This window comes from Tribolium castaneum, chromosome 10, assembly GCF_031307605.1.
Source record: "Tribolium castaneum strain GA2 chromosome 10, icTriCast1.1, whole genome shotgun sequence".
Lineage (NCBI taxonomy): Eukaryota > Metazoa > Arthropoda > Insecta > Coleoptera > Tenebrionidae > Tribolium > Tribolium castaneum.
The window spans coordinates 6016941-6044409 of record NC_087403.1 but is presented as its reverse complement, the minus strand read 5'-3'; the positions used below and the strand labels follow the sequence as shown (position 1 = coordinate 6044409).

The 27469-nt window shown below is 35.8% G+C and overlaps 1 protein-coding gene across 4 annotated transcripts in view; it reads right to left on the bottom strand.

Moving 5' to 3' along the window:
* Positions 1–27469, bottom strand: part of LOC661124 (lachesin) — a 50167-nt gene that overhangs the window by 6070 nt on the left and 16628 nt on the right. For 3 of the 4 annotated variants that reach the window (XM_008201187.3, XM_967306.4, XM_015981268.2), the window contains exons 2-4: positions 26750–26846; positions 9434–9540; positions 3079–3264 (exon numbers count right to left, since the gene is read on the bottom strand). In XM_008201187.3, the coding sequence (XP_008199409.1) occupies positions 3079–3264; positions 9434–9540; positions 26750–26825 (369 nt within the window). In that variant the 5' untranslated portion in view covers positions 26826–26846. Of the gene's footprint in view, positions 1–3078; positions 3265–9433; positions 9541–11850; positions 11871–26749; positions 26847–27469 lie in introns of those variants that run through there. The other variant, XM_064359368.1, reaches the window with a different exon arrangement.

Here is a 27469-nt window from a genome sequence, read left to right as displayed (position 1 = left end):
CGTAACACGGTGTCGGGGCTCTTTGACACTCTAAGCTTTTATTCATACCGGCAAAACAGGACTAAGTAGCGTGGTATGTGATAGCGGTTCATTAGTTTCGAATTCATTGTAATTTATAAAATCGAAATTTAATTTAGGGTAGAGTTGTATTTATAAACGCGTGAATAATGTGCATATTAATTTATTATCAGGTAATGCGATTTTACGTGAAACCTATTGTTAGACGTAATTAACAAATGAAGCCATCCAAAAACAAGTGATAAAATATGTGACAAAAGACGGCGTCTCTGCAATGAGCTATAATAATAGATGTAGGTACTAAGTTAATTTATAGTCCTGCGTCGATTGTGAGAGTTTGGTGGTCACTGCCACTGATTGGCTTGGGTGTCGGGTCTCCATAGTCTCAACCCTTTCATTAAACATGGAACTTATACGGCGAGCACATACTCAACACATGGAAACTTGAAACGCTTCCTTAGCTAACTTATAACGAAGCTTATTTATTAGCTTCTCTCATCTAAGTTTTACGTATTAAGCATGAAACAGCAAATTAAAATTGAAAAGGAAAGGTGCAATAGGCTTGGCATAAATTTTATCTTAACCATCATTATAATTTGTATCGATTTTATTAAGATCATCTACAACAGAATGAGGAGTAGAATAAACGTTGATTAATGTCGAATATCTTAAAAAATCCATTGTTAAGCTGGGTAATAATGGAATGTTCGGTCTGTTGTATTCAACAAAAAATATAAAAAAGAAAACAGTAATTAGTATTTTATTGAAAAACTAAGTAAAATACGCATTTATAAAATGTGCACCAGTTCACAAATGGTGGATGCGCCGGGTTAGTTACTACCGGTTGTAACTTTGACAAAATAATAGCTGTGACAAAAATATGGAAATAATTTAAACCAAAAACAAACATCTCTAAATAATATTTACCGAAAATCTTGCGTCTATCCACAAGTGAGGCGACGTGCATACCCTCTTCAACTTCGTCGAAGTCTTGTTGTTTTTAAACTTAAGCAATACTACATTGTTACTACATCTTACATAAATGTTCAAAGTCGTGAAAATTGTGATATCAAAGGTTAGTAAGAAATTTTTGAATTATTGATTAATAAACATGACACAAAATATGACTTGACATTTGACAGGTTCTTCTAGTGTCCGTGATTCATCGGCGCAGGTTCTGCTGAAAACAGGTAAAACAGGTAAAATCTGTTATTTTCTTAGGTCTGAATTGAAAAAGACAAAATACCCATTCTGTGATGACCGGGTAACATTTGTATTATAATGAAGATTTTATGTAGCTGTAAAGCTAATGTGTGTTTGTTATGTACGAGCTGAAAGTTTCTGAAAATAATTCCATATTAGTCGAAATTATCTTGGGAAGTCGTAATGACAATATTGCGAAACTAATGGTAAGACGTAAAGTAGCAAAATCAGTGAGTTCCTTCAAGTCCGTATTGATAAGAATTTACATTTTACATGAATTTAAAACAAGTTTTATCTAACTTTGTATATATTAAATTTATAACGTCATGAATTTTTAGAGACATCTTCTTTGATACTTTTTTAGTAATAAAAAGCAAACATTACTTTATTTGGCTAAACATGGGCCCAAAGCGGCGTTTTTCGTTCTGTTCTCATTTGTCCTGTAATTTTGTGAACTGTTTGAAGGTTGGTTTGTTATTAAAATCGTTAACGCTTTGTTTTGAGTCCTTATCTTTAATTTTACTTTTGTTCGACAATGAAGGCATGATTGGAATGGAATAATGTTTTATTTGAGATGTTTTTAGAGTGCGGTCTTATTATTATTCAGCAAAAATGACATAATATTGGACTCTTTCCTTTTGTTTTACGAGATTAATAAGCTCGTCAGGGAAATTACTAAATTAGTTTCACGTTTGTTAAACAAACTTATCAATTACCGAAATGTCATTCAGCCAAGCGTTAATTATTTCTTGAACCGAAAAAATGTTTTAGAGAAATTTTGCAACAACTCACTCTCGCATTGACCTAGAAAGTTCCATACAGTGTTTTACACTCCCTTTGGGCTACTATATGACCAAGCATACTATAATACAATGTAACTAATTATGCTTAAGATAATGATAACAGTGTTGCAAGTACATTAGAATTTCAAACACTATAAATTTAACGTCTGTACGAGCTCTTAATTTTATGTCTATTGAAATATCGTGTATTTTTTTTATAAAAATGTATAAACACGAGTGTGGCGGGAAAGTTAATTAAATTCATTTCACACAAGAGAAGCGTATAAACAAGTACTACATTATGGGATATGATTAAAATATGTGAATTTCTAATAAACCGTGGGTTTTATTAAATTAATTGTTGAAAATTTTATTCCGCAAACAAAAACTATGAAAACAAGACAAACTCGAGATATCGTTAGCCAAAAATAGCTTACGTTTAATTTTTAAATAGGAGAAGTTTTGTCCGATTCTACCAAAGTTAACATTCACATTTGGGTATTTTTTTTCGAATTAGTAATTTTATTCGTTAGCCGCGTTGGTTGCAAAAAGTTCGTTCGTTAACAAAATTGTATAGTTTTGAATTAGTTACATAGAACCTATTTGGAAAAATTTATCGGCTCTTTTACATACAGAGTGTGTGTGGCAGATGAAAAGATTTGTACCACCAAACGCTAAAAGCAAATATTTTATGATAACGTTAATTAGGTTTTAATTTATCACATGAATGCCATTAAAACGTACTTTTGTAAATCATATCATCAATTTGACGTAATTTTATGCACATAGAAAATTTGTTAAATGTATGTTTTTGCTAATGTGATGATGTAGTATTTGTAAACTAAAAAATTGTTTTGATTAAATGAATTCAACAAACTGAAATATCCGAAGTGGTTTTATTAAATAAATAACGGCGCAAGTTTCATGAAGTTTGTTATCACAATAAGAAGCATCTGGCTTTTTGTTCGCGTGATATTCATGTCAGCGATGGTTAATTTGAGTGTCGGGATAAAAATCGGTTGGCAATAGTTGCAGTGCAGCTTCAAATGCTTGAAATATGCGCCGCTAAACCTACCTGACTTTTCATGGGATCAGTGTTAATCTGACACATGTATTGCCCTCTGTCCTCCTCTTGCACGTTCTTGATGTGCAGATTCCATGTGGTGTGGTCGTTATGAGACACCGATACTCGGGGGTTGTGTGTGATCACGTGGTCGTGGATCGCCTGGATCGCCTTGGTGTCGGCCTTCACCCATCCCACCTGTGCAGACATATGTCAACCCTACTTGTTATGCGCAAGTAGTCGAGGGGCCATCTGTGGCGTTTGTGAATCATTCGCAAAGAGCACGGAAACAAAGCAAATGAAATATCAATACACTCGCTGATATTGAAAGCTTTACCGCACTAAGGTACAAATGGAGAGACGAAGGGAATCAATAAAACTTTTATTATATGTCACATATTACCGGATAAACTTCGGAGATCATCTGCCTAAAACACAATCCCCACCGCACACGCTGCCTACGCGCACAACTTTCCACTCATTAATTTTAAGAAATTCCGATCACGAAAATTGCAAAATAAACACATGAAATGAACGCAAATCCAAGAATAAAGGATTAAACTATTGAACTAATATTTCCTAAAAATAAAGTATACATTACGATGACTTCAAATAATACACGTTCGAATAACTTTTAACATATTTGAAAAATGGTGGATGCGCCGGCTCACAGAAAATCCACTTTAAACAAATATTTTTGTAATTGTTTTTAGTGCGATAATCAACATATTACTAAAAGTTTTAGCAACTCAGAAAAAAAAAATTGTTTCAAGTGTATTTCGTAAAAGTTTTTAAAGATGAGTACAGTTTAAATTGAAGACACCTCCAAATTTTTCAATACAAAAAACAGCAAAATAATTATAGTTGATATAAACGCTAAGACATATACATAAATAAATAAATTATCAATTAATAAAATGCTAAAATATTCCAGCAATTTTTAGCAAAAGAAATTTTCAAATTTCAATAATTTATAAAAATGGTGGATGCGCCGGGTTAAAACTTTTACAGCAATCAACTTAATTAAGCTAATATTTTGTAAGAACAAAGTATAAATTACGGTGACTTCAAATAATACACAATCTCATAACTTTCAACATATTTGAAAAATGGTGGATGCGCCGGGTCTGTTACAAAGTCAAAAAGTAAGTTGCTATCTTCTGTGTGTTGTATGTCGACGGGACGATGTGACGTTTAGATGTAAAACTGGTGCTAATAATTTCAAATTTGCAGCTACTGAAGTGGAAACTAAAAACTGAACCAAATATCTCGTCGACTTTATTTACTTCATTAGCGAAACAGTTAACTAAAGCTGATCATAAAACGAATAGATGAAACACATAAACGTGTTAGAATTTCTTCATTACTGTACAATATCCCCCATTCATAAAATTTCGGTTCGGAATATTAATTATAACACGATAGTTGGATTTTATTGGGATATATAATCGCAGTATTGTCTTGCAAGTTTTGCAAGCAGTTTTTCGTTGAATTTTTCCATCGGCTAGTTTATGGGTACGACAGTGAACACAGGAAGGGAAATATTTATCATCATCCCTCGAACGTGTACCCGGTGGTATATGTTCCAATAAGTAACCTACAACTACGTGAGTTCTACAAAACGTAGATATAAATAATCGAAATTCCATTTAAAGAAAATTTATTTAATATACCTATTTAGAATATTTGCCAAACATGTTTCGCCATAAAGTTCCGGTATTCTGCAATTACATTTGCAAATGTATTTTCTAACACGAAAACGCAAAACAGACGGAACGGCTTGCCAAATTCAGACCCTTGAGGCGTCCCCAAATCATTTATTTCGTTCCTGAACACCGCATGCTTGATATTACTGTCACACCGACTAAATATTAAAAATATAAACTAACAACATAAATCATCTTCAAGCCGCAAGCCTAACAGATTTCAAAAATCAACAACTGTATACCACGTGCCAACAGACACATTTACTGAGTTAAATTTCGTCAGTAATTTCATGGAAATTAAGAACTAATTTACGAAGACTTTTACAATTTCCATTATTACACATTTGAAAACCACAGAAATAAATTACGCCACGTATTTATGGAACTATCAGCCAGTCTCTATTTTTGTGCCAACTCAGACTTTTGTTTTGGTTGTTTAGCTTAAAATCGTTTTGTATTTAACATATTGTGTATAATATTAATTGTAGTGTGCATAATAATTAGCATATAATCAACAGGCTTCATATAAATTTTAAATACAATAATTCTTGTTTAAAACGAATTCAAAGAGCTGAAAGCTCAGTATACAACCTAAATCCCTTTGTGCCGTGAAATCTGTTAAACCAAAGCTTTATTACGACCAATTTATAAAACTAGGAATTAATATATGTCTCTAATAATAGAATTTGTAATTGCAAAAATTGAACAAGAACGCGAATAAGCCTTTTTATGTTTCCTTAAACGATTGACTCTATTTTAGTTTAGAAAACGTTCAGAGTTCTATTGTACTACAGGGAGTTATTTAAGTTTAACCTTATACAAGCATTCTGTCATTTAACGCGCCGTATTATGGAATATAAAAAATTCTTTTTATATACATGAGCTTCTTCGTGGATATTTTGCATTTTCAACAAAATGAGAGGTCATCAATTTTTCTCGCGCCGTATTAACAAGTTCCGATTTTCGCCTGCCAAGAGGGCACTTTAATAAAATGATACTATTATAACAAATGACTGCTCAAAGAATTCGGGCTTAGTATTCAAAGATGACATGCTTGGTTTAGCGAGAAATTAATACTAATCGACGAGGAGCTCGATACGGGTAACTGTTTATTATTGTGTCTAAAATTTATTAATTATTTTTCCGAAAAAATACGAAAAAATTTTATAAATGAGTTTGTCCCAAAAGTCCATTTATCAAGTTTACTGAATTTGCGTTATGTGCATAACTTCTTATGTTTATAATCTCATTAAGGCCGGAATAATTCAAACTGTCATCTGCATTTTACTTGCTACCAAATTACTGGTAATTTAAAGCATTTTATTTCGTCTCCCGACCGATATATAAAACGTATATCCCTCATTAAGGCATTTTTAAATATCCCACAGTTTCACGTCATTTCAGCCATTATCACTGGCCATAAAAGATCAAAAGTTGAACCCCCATTCATCCTCGATTTTAATAAACCAACTAAAGTATGCACAAATGTACAAAAATAAAGATTAAGTTTTCCCATGTCAATTAACTATCAACAGTACTCTCTTTTAACTGAGATTGACAACAGTAGCTTTAAGTTAAAACCATATTATTGGGAATATTATGTGACCAATCCGTTTGCACTTTGTCAACAATGAGATTTAATATTTGCGAAACTCAAATTAATGATAGTGCAGTCCGACCTGTACTTGTTAATTAATGACACAATGGAATGAGATATGGTCTTCATAACAATACATAATTTTAGTAATCGGTCTGGTCGCGTATTTTTTGAGCTTTTGGATTAAGCTTTCGAAACTGTTGCTTGGCATAAAATATATATTAACGCACATGCAGTATTTGCAGCCGTTATAATTAGGAGCGGAATTTTTCACTTGGACACTTAGTTTAAAATTTACTTTACTGGAATTTCCACGAATGGAATGCCGCGTGCTCGACTACTAAGCGAAAACAGATATAAATCTATTTTAAAAATATCCAAAACAAAATGCGTTCCTGAGCTAGGAACTGAAAAATGAAAAAGTGCTCTGATTTTGTGAGGCATTTTCAGCAGTTGCAGAAAATTCCCTGATACGTAATAAAGTTATTTCAGCGGCTGATTTTGGTAATCCAATTTTTAGTTTAGTTGAACATTATCCGAGTTTGCTTGAAAGTGGAAGTAGTATTAACATATCGAGTGAAACTACAGTAATGGCCATCCACATGTGCGAACAAAATTTAAATAGTTCTGTTTTGCTCGGATAACTGCGGGCTTAACGTACTTGCCGTATTGACGCACCAGTTGTTTATAATTTATGTTTGGCGAAAAGTGTGCTTTCGTTGCTTTGAGGTTATTCAAATACTTTGTGTTATTAGTGGAAGTTAAAGCAAATCAGCAGGCGTGGGTCAGACTTTGAGATTCTCGTTTTAATCGTATTATGTTGTAAGCATATTTTCAGTCGCTTTAAACATTCCGGGTAGAGTGATATTGTAACACATGGGGCGTATTTTCGGCCTGGGATAATATTCTTTCGCGTGATTTGATTAAGTTGGACGTGTTTTGCGGTAATTAATAAATTGTACGTGCCGATTTGGAAACAAGTGATATGGGAAGGGTGAGTTGTTACAATGTGTTGATCTAATGATGATGACATAGATTCGGTTGGTGTTTGTTTAGTAGCGCGTGTTGCGCGTCGGGGGTTTAATTCGGGCTTGATTTGCATGTGATGTGTTTGGAGTGAGTGATCTGAGGTGGTTGATAGCGGGTTTGGATCCGAAGCAAGCCGTTCCGGAGCCGAAACTGAAGCCATCGGTCACGAGCACGACCTATACCTTGCAGCTGTGTGTATTATAAATGATCCCAAGTTTGTGGCGCTTTTCGGCTATTTGTCATATCTGCACTATTATTACATCCGTCGAGCTGCGTGCCGTTGCGCTGCTCTTCATCAATCCGGACATTTGATGGAGCACAGATGCTCGGTAAACGCGGTCCGGCCCAAATGACAACGATATGGCCCAACTAGGCCGTTACACCCGCATTATTATCATTATTATCATGGCTCCGGCTCTATCGACTTCATATTGGATTTATAGGTGCCGGACAGCGAATGATCTGCAAATGTATAGTAATGGGTAGACGCGTTGTTTTTAGTGGCCAGCAACAGGTAGAAGGTTTGGAGAGCACTCATGAAGTCAATTTATCAGAAGCAGCCTCAACTCGCTGCCCGCCTAGCCACGTCGCATGCTCGACATTTTCAATTATTTGTTCTTTCGCCACAGATAACTTCCTTCGACAAATATAATTTCACATGATCCCTTCATTTTTTTTCACCAATATTGACCTCTTATCTACAAAGTACTCAAAACTCCTTCCGGACGATGAATTAACAAAATCCAACAAACCGTATCATCCACTCCGAGATTTGACAAATCTCCTCTATATGGCGCAATCTACAGTTTACTGCCTTTACCTAAGGCGGAAAAGTATCCAAGTGGACTTAACTTATATATCGCTCCAACTGCCACATTTACTGCTACAATCCTCTGATACCAGCGACTAAGTAACTTGTGCTTTTTATGACAAATGCTTCTGATAAGAAATATTAAAAAGACACATTTTTATCAACGTTCTCTTTTACGACCACAATAGCTCCGAACTAAATTGAACCTCACAATTCCCAACAAGCATGTGGAGTAGCCGTAAATAAACCATCATTTTTTAACATTGAAAGCCTACAGTTTATACAAAATAACAAAATATAGGTCGTCTTCAATAGAATTTTCAGGTGGTAAGTAATTTCGAATATTTTTATTTAGTTTCGGAGCTATTGTGCAATCCCGTTTCTTAGAAAATTTGTAAATGAGTTTCTCTGAAATCGCAATTAGGAGAAAAAATTCACTTTTGGCCGCATTAGGTTCCACGTACTAGTAAAAATTTTTGCATTGGGGTCGTGAGATGATTCGGGACAGCCTGTGCATAAAAATGGTGTGCGGTGTTTAAAATGCGAGAGCAGAAGCAAGAACAAATTCCCTTAATATTTTAAACCACAGGGATGTCCTAACTGGCATTATTGCAACGTGTAGGTCGTATTGATTTCGGAGCACTGGCAAGCTCTTTAGGATGATGATGTCAATAAAAAAATATATGAATCAGAAAGTGTGCGATTCCCACCGGACTGTAGGAAGATTCGAGTCAATTTTTAATGGGTCTATTTCGAATGTTTCTTTAAGCTGAGGAAAAAATGTCGTAACAAAGAAAATCAAATAAAAGTAACGTTTATATTTGTGTTTAGAAATCCAATAGGAGCGTAAATGGTGGAGTAAAGTGTGGACGGGTAATAATTGCCATTGAAAACAAGGTATTTTGCATAGTGTCATATTTTATAATAATCCCAGTGTGAAAATAATCACCAATAAAGCAGCCTTAGCTGCGGTTATAAAAGAATTTTTATTGGAATTGTTTGCGGTGTTAAAGTGTGAATAAAAGAAATAAAATTGGCAATTTAATGTTAGGATTGCGGTGTCTAGGTTAATTAGTTTTGAATTATGGACTGTTTTGTTATTTCGTAGATTGGATGACATGGTGGTGGTTTAATGTTTAATTATATCAGCTCTAAAGTTGAGAGTATTAATGAAACAGATGGAAATAGAGAGAACTGATAGTAAAGTAGGGTTGTAGAACTTACCCTGTATCCCCCCAAATGGTGGACAAGACATCGGAAAGTGGCATCTCGTCCCATGGGGATGGTTAGATTAACAATGGGTTCTGCAAATTCGGGTTGGAAGGCCGCTCCTGTTGATAGAAATCGCCATTAAGTTCCGAGTAAACAATTATAAAGAAGGAGATATTCAAATAAGTTTAACATAAAAATCACATTTCAATGCGACCCCATTTCTGATGTAAGGGATTGAAAGACGTAATGTCTTAATAGAAAAACCTCTGACAGCCTAAGGCTAATCCTTTAACTTATTAAAACTTGAGTTAAAACAGTTTGTCGTGTCTCGGGGACTCGCGGCGTGTACGGACAGCCGCCTTCGCTTGCGGTTCGAGAACTCTTTCAAATTAACTCACTTCAACCAGCCGTCACTCTTCCAATATTCTTTTCTAGTCTCGAGGAGGGATTAACAAAAACATGCAAATTTATATTAAAATAAGATAGAAAAGTTTTATCGCCAAGTAAGCCCATGATTGCATCTTAAAACCTTCAAATGGCCTACCCTCGGGATATGAGTTTAGGCTATTCGAGCACACTATGAGCATTTACTGAAATCGTCAGACCTTAAAGCGATAAGTAACGAACGTATGGTACTCGTTCGCAACGGACCTGCTATAACTTGCTATTGCTGTTTTAGTATTATTGCGAAACTGACTCTCGCCGGCTACTTCCGACTAAGATTCTATTCAGCTAATTCGGCTAAACAGTACTTTATTATTCGACCCGGCCTTTGTTTGCCTGTTTTATTACTCCAAACAAAATGACCCAAAACTGGCGATTATTAAAACCACCAACTTTACAAATTTAGGAAATCCCAACTAATTATAACCACCCTTAGTCACATTCTCAAAACAAAATATTATCTTCTCTATGCTACCATTCTAAATTTAGATTAAATCCTCGGACCAAAAGGAGTAATTTTATGCAATGTTGCGCCTCTAAACGCCAGCTTTTCTTCCATTACCTTTCTTTGTAAATATGATCAAACGTTTTTGATATGTGCACTTCTTGTTATTGTGCTTTGCAGGCAAACTTAAAGTACAGCAGTGAATACAAGTCGAATCCTTTTTCAAAATGAAACCCGATAAATCTGCATTTTTAATACTCCTTGTAGTCCTTGTGTATATTTATAACGTTTGAAACTCAAAAGGTCAATACATATTTTTAACGCCCGATTAGGAGACACTTTGGCAACAGTTCAACTCATTCTATACAATGAATAAACAATTTCTGATAAAGCCAACCTTCATGGAGTGAAACTTTGCAAACTTTGAATGGAAATATATTTATTGAAAAAATCAACTAGCTTTGCTTATCAAAACTTTTCACACAAATTTCTACTCATTTCTGACTTGAGAACATAACTAAGTTATTCACACAGTTAGTTTTCCGCATCTCAAGTACGTTGTTGCTGCTCCAGATTAAACTTTAGTGATTGGTAAATATAAGAAAAACAGAAGAATTTCCGGAACTGGAACTGTATTTACAATTAACTGTCGACTAAATATAGGGAGATTTAGTGGAGAAACTCTGGGCAACTATCGACCAATTTTGGCCTTACCTGCGGTTTATCACTTATCAGTATGACGTAGGTTCGATCTTTTTCCAATCCCACTTAATCAATAGAATTTGCAAGAATTTTCAAGTTCCACACTTGTGTAAATGCGATTATTCAATTCCTAATTGAGTTCGTTGATAGTTTGATTGGTAATTAAATCGGAATGTGTGCCACATTTAAATTGGCGTTAGTCGAAAAATGTACAAAAAAATTGTTTTCAACCGTCGTGTAGTTATGAAGTTTGTTTGAAAGTGGCTGAAATAATATAAGCACGTAGGAATCTACTTTGGAAGAGAATTAAACATCCATATTTAAAGGGAAATTCGTGGAGAAGGCAGGAAGCGTGAAAGAGAATTCAGATTTATAGTGAGTCGCATGTTTGGAAATGTCCCTTTAATATAATGAACGTTTCTAAACATCTATAATAATTTTTGTTATTGATTCATTCAAGTGCAAGGAGCTTATGTTGAACGTGTAATTAGTGTGGTAGTGAATTTACATAATTGCAGAAGCGAGGGCATTATGAACAGGTAAAGTTGTGCCAATAATTTATAGTGACAACAATAACACCTGCTGCAATCGACAATGCTTCACGTCTTGCCCGAGAGGCCTAAACGTTTACTACCTACTCTAATTTACTGTCGCTCGGAGTGTTGCCAGGGCGGTACCGGATACTTTATACACCATTAGACATATAAATACAAAGAAACTGCATCCTTGCACACAATCAGTCTCAGACACATTTAACACCAGCTTTCCAAACTGAACTCATTAATGCATTGCTTACGCAAAGTTTTTAAGCATCAAACTTAACACTTTTAAAACATACCTATAAGTTAAAGTGCACTTATGACAATAAAACAAAGGCAAACTCGTTTACTTAATGCACGAATTAAGTTAAATGTATGCAGTCACATAAAACGCGTGAAGTTTGGCTACTATCTTAAACGACATAGCGCGATTATTGGCATTTTTTTGTCATTAGAATAAGAAACGGCTCTAAAGACATTCACACAAGTTTCTCGAATGTCCCAAACTGCCAGTGGCACAAGTATTTCGCTCTAACACGCGTCCAAGCATTTTAAGCCTCGTGCATTTCCATAAAGTCATCCATACGTATTTACAATGTTGTTTATTACCAAAGGACTACAGCGTGAACCGAAAGTAATGTGGGTAATGAAAAAAATTGGTAGTTTTGGCGTGATTCTAAAATTGGCTCTTAACATGACGTTTTTACGATTTTTGTGAAGTTTTAGTTATTTGTTTTGAGTGACGGAAACGGAGAAGTGTTTAATTTTGAATTACATATTTTACTTTGCGAGCGGAGATCGATTTTCTATCAGCTATTATTGACGAAACATGCTGTACATTTGTGTAAATCCGCGATAAAATTCGTAAAAGTGGTGTCCTAAAACAAATCTTCTCTGGCAATATTGTCGAAAATTATCGTAAAGATTTCGTTATAAGTTTTATAGCGAGAGATGCAACAATAAAAGCGTTCTTTTTATGCAATTCACCTTTCAGTATTGCAAACAATGAAATCCATTTTTCTATTTGACTTGTGCTGATAAGAGGTAGTATATGGAAAGTCGTCAAAAGAACACTTGAGCGTCGTCTTTGCTTTAGAGATACTAGCTTATTGTGTTTTACCGTCGGCGCATATAAAAATTAAATGCTAAAACACCGCTTGCGAATTTGCGAGAGGTTGATAATTTGACCGGTTTATGCGTTCATTCTAATCCTGAATTTATCTAACATCAGCAGTGTAAGCACATCGCAATTGTAACTCTCGGTCGGCACCTGATGGTGCGCATTGCCGCATCACCACATCCTGTTTCACTATTTCATGCGCGCTGCGAGCATGGGAAATATTGCATTATACATGTACAGCCCTGATATTTACAGCAGAACACCTTCTGGCGGTCGCTTGCCATCTGGGCAGCGATAATAAATAGATGTGACATTCGCTTTGGACTAATCACGCGTCTTCGAAACACTTAACGTTTGCTTTTTAAAGGCCCTGCCAACGACGTGACTAAGGGCTGAAGGCGGCGGGTAGGGGCCTCGTGTTTTACATACTATTAAGATTGGAGAAGTTTCCTTCTTTAGGGGTTGTGTTCTAAAACCAGCAGTACCTAAATTATTTCCAACGACACTGTTAGGGATGTTCTCATTATTTTGACCAAACTTAACCAATCCACACGCCCCTTAATTGTTGCCCAAAATTATACAAAAATCACTCGGAATTGTCTCCAAGTTAGCGAGAGTTAATCTCAATTTAACAGTAATTATTTTAGCCAATATGGTAATACACTGTCGATAAAGTCACTTGACGTGAATACTAGTAAGTGTCAAGTGATTAATTTGTCACGTAAAACTGATATATGCGCTTTAATCGGAGAATAGTTAGTTGCGGCAAATAACATTAATAATCTTGAAATTAACCACAGTTTGAACACAATTTTGCGAAATTATAAAATTGTAATAATAATTATAATACCGTCATTGTTTTTAATTCAATCGTGTTTATACTATTGATAACAAAAATGTTAAATAACCTTTCCAATTAACTCACGTAATTATTATTTAATAAAAGCTAAATTTTAACTCGCAATGTAGATAAACAAAATTGATTATTTTAAGTTTAGTGCATGAAAATATCCAGTGTATGCGATAAAATCTGGGAATATCTCTTTTACTCTTATTTTGATACTGTTGAAGAGTCTGTTGATTTTAAAAACAAATGAATCGAAAAATTTTTTGAAACCAATTCTCCTTTTATTTCTTTTTCCACACATTTATTCCAATTTATTTGCAAAAGTTGCTTGAGTGAATTTGTCTCAGTCCGTATATAGTAGTAATAATAATAAAAACTGGATCCAGCAGACCGGTTAAGGGCCAAATCGTAAAATTTTCTGGTAAATACCTTTTGTTGCTCCTTGAGCCAGTTTTAGTAAGTTTATGTTGGTTTTAACACAACAATTTAAATTATGATTCGGGTTATCGAGAAAAGTTCTACCGAAACGTTTGGGGAAGTAAAATAGTGATTTAATTATTGATGGCGACTTAATGTAAATGATGGTTAAAAATCGATAGCAGGAGCGGAGGCTAAATCACTGCTGAAGTCGTGGAGAAAATTTGTGGTACTGATTCTGCGTTGGGTCGAATTTCTATGTAAATTATCCTGAAGCTGAAATGGGCTTGAACATTGAGGGTGATATTTATATCTTAATAAGATGGGCTCAATCGAGAACACATTGCAATAAAATTTAATAAAATTCGCGTACTTAGTCAAGTGCGGGAGGGTGAAAAGGGTTTTTGCTTTCGGCAAACCGAACGGAGAAGGATCCCCAGATAATGCTCTGATGATAATGCATGACGGCGAGTTAGGGACTTGGACAAAGTGATTTCGTGTGAAAGCTTTGCCGTCGTCAAAGGCAAACATGCACTAAGCATCGTTTCGAATCAAATTTAATTTTTTCTTAAATGCACTGAATTTACAAGCGCTCAAATTTTAAAATTTAGCAATGAATTTATGATGAAAATTTCTTGTTATTTTTGAAGTGAATTAATGCCGAGTTAACCCGGCGCATCCACCATTTTTATGCTTGTCAGAGTTAATTTCGCTCCCGCCGACATGCTACATCAAAAGTCAATATAACATTTCATAAATTATTTTTCTACGTCCAGTTAAACATTATAATTGTTCCTCTTATTGTTGTATCAACAATTTAATGTTCGCCTGTTTCCGCGATGTTGATAAATTAAGGCAGGAAATTATCCTTCATTAATTCACTTCGACGGAATGCCTTTTAAGATTAAAATCGAATTTCTTGAATCAGCATTTTTATTAAACTCCAGATAAATTTTACTATCGTCACTTTTCAATAACGACCATTAATTGGTAAAATATTACGGAACTGAAATGTGACAAAAACCGAAACACTTTAATTGAGAAAATTAATTTTGACTCGCGGCTTCAAATCACACTAAACAAAACTAAATAATTCTAGATGTCAAAACAAGTAACACATAAATAAATTGATATTTGTCAATGGCTCGTCCTGAACACGATTTGATTCATAACCATATTTTTGCGTCGTTTAATACGATTAAATTATTGAATCAAACATGTAAAAAATTAAAACAATAAAATTGTTGGCACTTGACTGTGGTTTATATTTTTTATAAGATTTCGGCGCCATATGCTTATATTTCAAGCTATTTATCGCAAACGCAAAAATGGTGTTGAATTTAAAATTAAATTAAAGTTTAAAATTACCCATTTATATTTATGTGACATCTCAAAAAATCAACTTTTGGGAGATAAAAATAAAATAAGTTGAATTTGATTTAAATCCAATATGGAGCTGACAACCTATATAAATAATACATTCAGTGGGAATGATATTCTTAAATGAAGTTCTGAGTCTTATGATAATAGAAAAAAATTATTATGATTTATTTCTTAGAAGCCATTTTAAGTTCAAGACAGAACAGCGAGTGTATGCGAAATTCAAACTTGTTGAAGTAAAGTTAAAGTGAACACGTGAATTTCATTACAACCTGTAATAAACCCGTGATATGTTTTAGTGAAGACATTACTGGCACTTTGAATGTTATAAAAAGGACAATGTAACTGTTATCGATTTTGTTTTTCCTCTTTGCGGCTCTTTTGTTATTGTTGTAGTACAGTTGGAGTTGTTTTAAGAAAAATTGTAATTAGTAGATTTACGCGTTTGGTCTTATTTGAGTTTCATTAAGTGAAAGCTTATTAAATAACATTAAGGAAATTAACAAGAAAAACTTGCCAGAGCTTACTAAAACAATATTTTTATTCCATTTAGTTAAATGATGCTGCAAATTTCGCTTTTTTATCGCATTTTATAAAAATTGAGTGTTCCGTAAACGTCATGAAATATTTATGAAAAAATATATTAGCATATATTGCTGTAGATATTTTGATTAAAAAGGTTATTTTTGCGTTTGAATATTTTGGGTGAAAAATGTCGGTTGCAGACAGGTGAAGTATATAAAAATGCAAACTTTTAATAGTTTGGAGGTTGTTTAATGTGGAAAATAAGCGGATAAGGTAAGGTTTGCGTCCGTATAATAAGATGTTTGGGTGCGAGGATTTGCAGAAGGAGTAATAAACATGTCGCGTCAGAATTATTAATGTAATTAAGGTTTAAGAGCGGTGGAAAATTTAATATTAGCGACAATGGTTCAATTTGTAGTTATTATTTAAGAGGATAATTTCGGCAACGATTGCGACGAAAAGATAATAAGAGTGAAGTGCCTTGACACTTTTGTGAAGCAACTGAAAAATCATATAATTTGACGGATAATTAATTTTTAATGTAAACGGCTTCCTTGGAAGAAACGGCGACTGGAAATTATAATATCTGAGCTATATTTCAGCAGTGGGGCCATTTTGCGGATTTAATTACATTATTGAAGTGTCATGTGCTACGTTCTTGATAAATGCAGAGAAGAGAGCGGTCTGAAAACGCTCCAGACGTTGCCTAGCGTCGATCGCCTGCGGAATTATTAAGACCAAATGATAATTCATTAGAATGAGACGCCCACCCGACCCCTGACAGACTGAGCGTCACATTTGTCGGCTTCTTTATCTGCATTAGAATGGCTAGAATAAGAAATTAAGCCACTCAGCTTAATAAGTGACGTTCCGTTGAATATGCAAACTGCTTTACTTCGCCCGATCATTTGTCCGCAATAAATTGAAACTTACATAAACCCCTGACTAGGGTCGCATCCACCTGATGTACACACCTCAAATGATGCCACTTAACCCCGTCTTCAAACTTACTCTCTCAGCTATCCGCCTCTTATAACGCCTATTACCTAGGGGAGACGCGGGTAATAGCAACCACCCGACGCTTTACTACACCAATTTTTTCGACACAATTGCCACACTAAATTTAAATTACAGCCAGCCGACTAGAGCTCTAAACACTTGTTAAATAAATTAGCATTCGGCAAACAAGTTTTTCTTTTGCGGAGGAGATATTGATTAGTTTAAATATGTTGAATAAGGGTCGTTTGAGATAATGCATGAACTACTAATGAAGAAATTAGTGTTAAAAGTGTACAGAACCGCAAATTTAATTTGTATTTACTTAGTTAATTAATTTTCAGTTAATGTTTATTTTAGGCAATTTAGTAAATTTAGTAACGTATGATGAAAGAAGTTTAGCAAGCTAACATTATGTTGGCGCCTGCGTTCCGTCACGCACTCACTGTTCAAGACTGCTACACCTCAAAGACAAAATAACTTGGCTAATCGCACCAAAGTTACGCGTACAGTCCTATTGTATGGAGGACAAATGGATAATGAAGTCCCTAGTAGCAACCCCGGTGCAGGCTCTCCGAATCAACGACATACTAAAAGTAACTATAAAACAGCTATTATTTGCCTCCCCTGACCACGTAGTTTCGATAAACAAAACTGGAGGAACGGCCGGACTGCGTCTATTTATTATCATTACGCCACCAGCTTCTCAACGGATCCGTTAAATTAGTTCCCTACGATAAACTGTGAATTTTCATTATCAAAATTTGATAAGGATTCACTTTAACTTTTGATATTAAGCACTTCCGCTGTACTAAGAATAAATCTCGGCAACTGCATATAATACTCGGCCATATTCCACCACTGAGATGTTTTATAAATACTTTCTTGGACGACACTACTTATCAGATTCAAGTTTTAAATTAATAAAGATGTACGACATCGCTCTGACGACTGACTCTCACACCACCAAACCACAATGTTCTTACCCGGACAACTTAAGTCCCGCGCTCTAACAGCACTGACTCACGTCAGATTCCCAAAGATTGTGTCGACTAATTACGAGAACTACGACGCCAAAAGTGCAATAACTTAGGCAGACAAGAACTTCGAAATGACATGTGAAACGTATTTTATCTCAACTCCAGTCTTAATCAAAGCACCATTCAGCTAATGCAACTATGCAAAAATCACGATCAAATGGATATTAGAACTTCCCACAAAAATGTAACCGTATATAAGAGTTCAAGGCGGCTTGTTTCGACGAAAGCTCTAGTATTAATGAGTATCTAGTTCAAAAAAGAGCTACCACTTGGAACTGGCAGAGAAAATATTGTAATTCGGTCTAAGATTGTTTTTTTATAAATTATCCACAACATAATTCGCTCGTAATTAATTCGGTGAATATTTTTCAAAATACTATATAAACAAGTTTCTATTAGTAATAGCCATCAGTTATTTTTGAGTTTACAATTAATACAATAAATCAATACTGTCAAAACATGTGTTTTACACAGTTGAATAATGTGCCTAATTATTAATATATTTGTTTGCTTTCATTTGAGCAGCCGAGTTTATATTTTGTCAAGCCTACACTTGTGTCGTTAAACTCCTCGTTTGCTCATTAGTCAGATAATGTGTATAAATTGGTGTAATAATAGAATCCAGCTGTTTGTGTACGTTGTGCACAATTCCTATAAGTTGATTGGATTCTTAAAAAACTGTAATTGGGTAATAGGACGTGGATTTGTAATTGGTGTGGTGTTTTTAATTAGATGCGTTGTTGGGGCAAATTGTTGTAGAAAGTTATTACAATAAAGTGTTTCAGGCCGTTTTTGTCCTCGGAATAGGTAATAAAGAGCATGGCGAATTTGCGTTAAAGTGAAGGGCCGGTTAGGCCCGAGTGTTATAAATGAAAATATCAACGAGATTAAGAGTGATATAATTAATGTGTTTAAATTGGAACCATAAAATATTAATCAAAATTAAAGCATTAAACTGTAATTTGGTGAAACTAAATTGGGTTTTGGAAATGACTTCATTAGTAAAGTAGTTTGAATCGTTTCTAGTAGGAGTTTGTCTCCCGATTGCGTTATCGTTATTAGAAATGAACTTCACAAAACTAGCTTAAGCATTAGCGACTCCGACGATGGCAGCGTGCTCTGTTAACGCCTGTTGAAAACTCCTCGACCGGAAGTGCGTTATGGCACAGAATGCTTCTGCCATCCTATCCTGCTTGGAGCATACAAATGGGGATACTCGCAGTCGGGCTTGTTAAAAACCAAACATATTGCTTCATAAACATAATTTTCCTGAATTTGTTGCTGCTAACACAACCATTTTAGCGTAACTCCCGCAATAATGATATACTCGTCGCCCGGAATTCCATTAGTCTAGCCTTTAACAAAAGATGCTAGAATAAATGTATTTCGGAATAATGGTGCTAGTTGCCGTGGTGAACGCCACCGGCATTAGTCCGGCAAAGGGAGGATGCATTCGTCTCTAGGGTGGGATGTTAATAAGGAGGGTAACTAGCTACTAGCTACATCACGGCCGCAGCGGATTGCCAACCACCATTTCTCTGCATTCTCATTCGGGATAGCCGCCGTTTGCTCACCAGACCAAATAATATAACCTACGCGACGCAAATACTGCAATTGCAATTTTCGATTTACTGTCACATTTATCACGCATATTAAAAACTCTATTAAATTAGAACCACCACTTCCAAACCACATGTCACTCCTTAAACGCAATATCAAAACCAGCCAAGATCGGGCTTTTAAGACTCTCTTAACTGCATCGTCAAATTACCTTTACATTCCAGCCAACGAGAAATACCTGCCCAGGTTTTCCCCGTTATTACTATTCATTGTATTGTTTCCTCGGATTGGCGGCGAACTCCTCTTCATATCGAATACGACATAATTTCAGATGAACACACGTTTAATAAAAGGCGAAAAACCGTTCTCTCTAATATAAACAAAACGCTGTGTTATATTCCCCAAAGCGCAATTCTGTCTAAATAAATAAATACATTTATGCCATTAAAAACTAAAGCGCAAACCGCACAAAATAGAAAACATGCAACTGACCTCAATACCATCTGGATTCCCTTCTTGTCCACTCGTCTCTAAAGCCAAAATCTTTTAACTAAAGTAGTCTAGTCGATATATTTTATTTGCACAATGATGCACCATGCGCTTGTAAAACTTTTCGGTAGCATCCTCCATCGAACAAATCAGTTAATAAAATTTTGTAATTTCTACCATTCCACATTTGCTCAACTTTGCCGATTCGCCACACAATAAGCCATATAATATTCCATCTATTCAAAGGCAATAGAACCGGCAGTGAAAAGTTTTAAACAAAAGATACAAAAATAACAACTTTGATACGTTATACACTTGTAGTGGCTGCGAGGGTAGTTTGGTTTCTGTGTAACAGTCAAATCTGTCCAAATTTTAGAATAGTTTTAGAAAACTTAAACGCAAATGTGTTGTTGAAGGCAAAAAAACTAATAAATTTCGTGCTTTGACAAAACATTTTTATTTAAAAAACTGGACAGTTGTTTAAACTAAGTTAAATTACATGAGGTGCATGTGAATTTCACACCTCCATTAACACGCTTTGTTTCCGGATAAACAAATGTAAACAGAGGCTGTGGGAACCCCGACGAAGTCCCGCAGAAAAAGTCACGGACGGCGTAAAGAACGCTAACCAGAAGCAAGAAAAATGTTGAAACTGTATTCACCTCTGCTAAACAAAGACACTTTATCCAACACGAAAAATTGTTCTTGAAAAAAATTTTCTACGTATGTTTGGTAATGTTTTAATGTTTAAGGGGAGTTTCAGACTTTTTGTGCCCGTCTCTCATTTGAATGAAAAGGTTACTTCAGTTAATTTTTACCAACAACGGAGGGTTTCTTTATTTAGTTTTGAATCTGTAAATATGGGTTTAATAGATCAGTTTTATACTAAGGGGTGGAACTGTCGTTCAAAAAACTCTCCATTGGCACTACTATCGCGTAGCTTTTTCAACCTACCCTCGTATGTCGTAGCTGAATTATCTAATTAAATAATAATAATAAATCTTCTTTTTAATGTGGCGCAGGTATATTTATGTCTTTGTAATTAAATTATTGAAGATTATTTTCGGGGAACTCGGAAGCCAAGATAAGAACTCCCGCAACGGTGGAATATTAAGTAGGGTGTGTTGAACAAACCTTTGGAGAAATAAACATTTTTTGTTAATTTAGCAACGATTATTGTATGAATGAAATTGTGTGTGTAACGGTAGTAAAGCTCGAAAATTTGCATGCCGTTAAAGTGATTTTAATCGCATAAAATTGTATGGAGTGTTTAAAATTTGGAACATGTTGAAATACCTCAATTGTAAACGTTTGTGGGTTGTTTAAATCAATTAATGTTTGAGATGACAACAGCACGAGATTATGAGACATGGAGAAGTGATTAATAATGTATGGGCGGAAATAATTGCTGTTGACATAGTAAATTACAAAATCATAGCTTTTTTAATAAGCGCTATGATATGTCAACAAGGGAAGGTCGCGGAGTAACTCCATTTGGCGGTGATATTCTCAGCGGAATCATCCTCGTTCTGCGCAGAAAGACTACTTAGAACGGAACACAATACACACAGGTATGATTTTCGTTTCGTGAGGGCGGATATATGCAAGCCAAGCTCGACACAGCCGGCACGACCATAACGCGCCAAAGTGCTCTTTGTCATCTATAAAACAGAGAGACAGCTGGCCCAGCTCAACTTATCCAAGCTGCCTTACCTGCGCGAATCGCGATCGCGGAATGCCTTCTGGAATTGTAGCCAAATCTCGACATTTAAATAACTATGAATAAATGTGAATAATAAATATAGAGTGTCGTATACGTCGTGGTTTAGACCGCAGGTAATAAAGCGGGTCGAAGGTAGCCCGCTCCAGCTGAGACTGGGGAATGTCAGCGTTATCGGCTGCCAGAGCGATGTGAAGCGCAGCAATCTGACAACCTTACTAATAGAAAATGGCTTAAATCAATGCAGTCGTAGTCATCAGTCAGAAATGATTATCCTAAAACGACATTTGGTGTTAGTCTGAGTCAGCATCCATGTTCGTTAGCGCTTTGGATGCCTGATTGCAGGAGGATCCTGGAATGCCTTATGTGAATGCGAGTGTGTGAGCGTTGGTCTGAAGCGTAACCAGCTGTTGCACGCGGTGGAACGTTAAAAGATGCAAAAACTTGAAGACATACCTACCGAAATTACTTTACACCAACTCATATAAACTTATTAAAAAGTTGTGTAACAATGCGGTTTTTTATTGAGAGATAAAACGAAGCGGGAAGTTGCTCGAGGGTCCATAAGAAACTATATAGTAGGTTTGCTTGGTTCAAAAACATTTTTGTGCTGAAAACTTAACGCGACAATATCTAAAGTGAGTGGATTCCATCGCCTGGGGTGAGATCAAACTCGGCACGCAAATATCAAGGTGCCTTGAGCTGGTTAAAATATGGCCTTATATAGGGTACTTCAGAACCCGCATAAAAATAATAAAGTCGGAAAAAATGTAAAACTGCACAACTCTCACACAAAGTTGAAAATGACGGCGCGGTGCGGTGGCGAACGCATCACAGAAATACTTGAAAATTGACCAAACCTATCGGCGCGTAACGTCTAACAGGCACATAATGAAATCTCAAATTGCGCTCCATTCTCTAGAGTCTCGTCTGCTTAAAGATAATCCCACTGCACAAAACAACACAATGGGCATTAAAAATTATAGTGCTACTTCTTTTTGTACGTTCCGAGAAAACTAGTTACAATATAAGCCGTCTTTGTTGATCGCGTTTCCACTCTTGTTTTTCGATTAGCTATACTTTTATCCACATAGACTCGCCAAGAAAGACTCGACTCAAACACTACATCCGAATCCAAGTACCACTGAATATTTACATAATATTATTTTATCTGTACTAACGATAACGATTATGTTTGCTGTGGTTTTTAGAGAAGCTGAATCTGGTATGTCAATACCATTAGTGACGGGATGACAGCAACCACTCATTGGATTCACAAATATAGACTCCCTTCGACTCAGACTAACTCCCTTCATGCTCATGAACGGATTAAGACGTGCATCGCCCTCGTTCGCAAAGTGCATTTCACGTGAACGTGTTATTCAACTTGTTGAGTATTTCGCGCGTAAAAACGGCCATCAGTACGGCCTGCTTGTACAGACGTGACTCCAACTCTGGCAATCACACGACCACATTAATCATATGCCGCCGGACGGAGCTTACTTTTAACTCACTTTATCAACAATGTGAAGCTGCCTCCATGCCTTGCTCTTTTACGACTCGGATATTATATAGATTCTCCAACTATCACATTCTTCAATTTCATCTCCACCAGGCGAAATTACACAATAAAACCTTGGATTAAATTATTCAAATTAGCAAACACCCCTCCAACCTCGCACCTCGATCCTCAAACACCAGCATTTTTATTATTTAATTCATCTCACAGCAAAGTGCCACGTTAGTGCAGTTTTTGGCCCGTTGACTTAGTCAAAACTCAATTTTACAACCTCATTTATCTGACTAATCTTAATATTTACCCCAGATAAACACGTTGTTAGCATACCAGTATTACCGCAGAAACCACAATAATTTAATTTGCTTATTTTAACTCCTTCATTGTTATTGCCTCAAAGGAAACAAAACTATATCGCATCACTTACACGCTCGAACAGAGCTTCAAATTAGTACTCTTATTCTGTGTTTCACGTGTGTTTAAAAATAAAATTATCAAATTATACCCGCTCTTCACAAAAACAACAAAAAAGAAAAACAAAACCGGGAGAGAAAAATTAGAATTGTTTGAAATTTAATTACTGTAAAATATATAAATATATTTTTTAATCTGAAAATTTACAAAGAGCAAAGTGTATTAGACAGCAATGGAATCGTTGTTCTAACAAAATTTACCTTTTAAATTCTCATTACAGCGTTTTAATTAATACTGGCACAAGTATCTTGTTACAAAAGTGGTTCTGTCCAGTTCTAAATGAGTTTAGTAAAACTAATTTGTTTATTATTTTATAATTAAATACTAGTGTCTAGGTCGTTTTCAATAGTCAAACGTGAACGTTGTATAAAAATCATTAGTTCCCCAAAATGTTTTGGTTTGGTGTGGCCCCAAGCGTTGCTGGTACAATATGAAATATTTCGAGCCCAACGTTATTAAAAGATCAAATTAGAAGCAAAATAATTGCGTTAACAAGTTAGGTACGACAAAATCTTCTTAACTAAATCGGACTAAAAGAATTATAATTAAATTTATTCAGAGAACTTCAAGTAAAATATTTAACTACAGATTTATTCTTTTGTAATATTCCCGACTAAAAACTAACGTCAACAAAAATTCTAAACTTTCGAGAGAAATTTATGAAATTTTGTTTACCAACTCGGTTAATTATAAACTGTCCAGTAAACGAGATTATATTTTGGATTACTTCACCAATGTGAAACGTAGTGTAATATTTAGAGTGTGACATATTTCCACAGTTGCACCGCGTCGAAATGCTTCAGCGGAGACTAAAAAGTAGCTAATGCAAAAATATTCTAAGTAGAACTGACAAACTAAAATGTATCAAATGTGAGACTTTCTGGAACTGAAAATGTGAGAAACATATTATTTGTTTAAACTGCAAAATTGCAATTTATAATCGATACGTTACAACCAGTGCTTCTCTTTGAAGTCCGACTAGCGCATAATTATTTGAATGTTATTTGCAGGGCAAAAATTGTATCGATTCGTGCTTAAAAAACATTAGAAAATCAATTTGGCGGTTTAATTTGTTGGTGGGTTGTTTATGTTTGAGTGTGTGGTGACTGGTATTTATTAAGAAGGTGGTTTTGTTTATCTGGCAAATAATGCCAGGAGGAAAGTGGAAAATTAGGAAAGGACTAAATGTACCATAAATAAGCAATCGATATTGGAAAGCTGGATAAGATTGAAGGACTTCCGCGTAGATAGCTGGCAAGAACCTGTATAAGAATGAATCTTGTAAGATGTACGCAATACCGTTACGAGCACAGCTTGTTTTCGTGCAAGTTTTAATGAAGACAGTTTAAATAATGGAGAGAGATAAAAGGGTTTTGGAGGTGAGTGCGCATGCAAATAAGACGAAAGTGGTGTGCAATACTTCGCCAATAAACCACAACACGAGGATAAATGCGAAAGCGGATCACACCGTATCGAGTGTTTAATTGGCTTCGAAGGCGCTGGCCACCAGGAGTCACCCCTGGATGCGCGTAGCCGACATATATTACAATTAAGAGTATGCAAAGAAATGTTGCGAGATTAATAGCTCGCAATTTGTTGCTGGGCTAGGTGAGGTCGGTGCCGGAGGTTAGCCCATAATAACTTCACTTCCAAGCACACGGGTTCACGCCGATATTTATGTTGGGGATCGTGACATCGCATTTGTCTTGGACGCTACGGTCGGGCCAATAGGATCAGCATCGCGGTATGGGCCGTTGATAGCACTTTTATGCTTGAGCAGCACATTCAATTAAAAAAGAACACTGCGATATGCGATAATAAGCCTTTATTGCAAAGGGACGAGATATATTGTCAAACGGGAAGCAATCCGAACTGAATTACACAACACGGACGCCCCAAATAAATTGCCCCACTTTTATTCCGAAAGCGCCAAAATGCAGATTATCAAAAATAATTAATATTTTTGCAAGTTAAAAATAGTATAAATCTTCAAAGTGGCAGTTTTTTAATTTTTCAATAATCTGCTCCTGTAACACCTTGTAGTTGCAGTAATATTTTCTCCTTTATTTCTGCGCACACTGTGTTCCTAAATTAAAATAGTTGTTTATTAAGGCGTATAATTCTATCACTTGAACAAACAAAGCTACGCTTATAAACTTCTACGATGTGAACTGTACTCATTAGGCATTAGAGAGTCGAAGACTGTGTGATAATTCATAGAGTAAGCTTCTGTTTGTAACCAATTCAGAAAAAAGTTCAGTCGAGATGTTGAATGAAAAAAATTGCGCCCCAGTGAGAATAAACTTCAGCGGGGATCGCACCTTTTCGCGCATTTGCTTATTTGCATAAAACTTAGTGTTGATAACGTCAAGCTTTTAATAACTCAACATTTTTGAATTTCATTGAGGAAATATATGGAAATCGTTTAAATAAATGATTACTTGTCCTTGTAAAATGTAGGGATTTGATGTAAATAATTTTTCATAAGGTTTTTAAGACTGCATAATGTTCCGAGTCAGTGGTTTAGTCGTAAAGACATAGTGACAATATTTCTCGTGACATTATTCTAAATACATTTGTGGTTTAGAGCTGGAGTTATGCTAGCGTTATGTTTTATAATAAACGAGTATAATATTCTGCTCTAAGAGAAAATATTTTTGAATTTAAAAATGCTTTTGAAGGCGTAAAAGCATAAAGTAATCCCTTTTAACACGTAATGAATTTTTGAAATAGTGAATTAGAATTTTCGGATAAGAACTAATCTGCTTAGATCGAATTAGAAGAGTGTTCGTTAAACAACAGCAACGCGAGGACATTTATTTGAAGTGTATATTCCCCTGCGTTAATTTAGAAGAGATACGTTCCGTGAAATTCGCAAGAGAGTATTATGTGATAAGCTAAGACCACGAAGTTTGCACTGTCTTATCTTTGAAGCGAATGTCAGTTCAGTGTACTGACACTAGTTATTTGGCTATCACAAACTCAAGCTGTTTGCCACAATTATTCCCGCCATTTGTGGATAAGCGATGCAGAGTTGATGAATAAGGAGAGGAGCGAGATCTGGCGTCTCGAGTTGAGTGGGATTTTTCGCTCGCTGCGGACAAGAGGACTCACCTAGTACGACGATGAGGTCTAGGGCGAGGAGCGCAGCCAAGGACCGCCGCAGGGCTGAAGCCGACCCCCGGGTCATTCTCACATCTCCTGCCTCGGTCTGAAACAAAGCTCAGATTGATATTGATATCTGGATGGCGGCGGCACCCGGCGCGGTACTAACAGCGGAAACCTCATTAGCCTCGCACCGCAGACTGTTGCCGCCCGCGCCGGCCACCCATCGTCTTTGCTTCATTGCTTCTCTGATATAAATTATCCGTGCATCTCGGCTAATAGCGAGCAAGGCGCATCGCGGATTGTCGTTAAGGGCCACCCGCGCCACAGCCTTCCCTAACGAGATATGCTCAAATTATGCCACGAACAGGGAGCATCAACATTCACTACAGCTACCAAAAATCCGGTCATCCTTAATGACCAATGAATTAAGAAAGCATTCCGCTCTTAAGCAACCCTAATGGCATTGTTATAGTCGGGAATAATTTATCATTGTCTTTGATTTTCCCAAAAGCGGGCGCTAAACGGCTGCCGTTAACAGACCCGGAATACCACTATTCTATCCTCGACGCCCCAAAGGTGCCATTTTTACAAAACACCACCAACAAAGGCCTCGCATTCTCACATCAATCAGAAAATTTCAAACCCATCGCAAAAACGTTTCTACATTTTTTTTACCTCTAGAGATCTCAACGTTAAAACAAGCTGTTAACACCCAATTTTTATAGT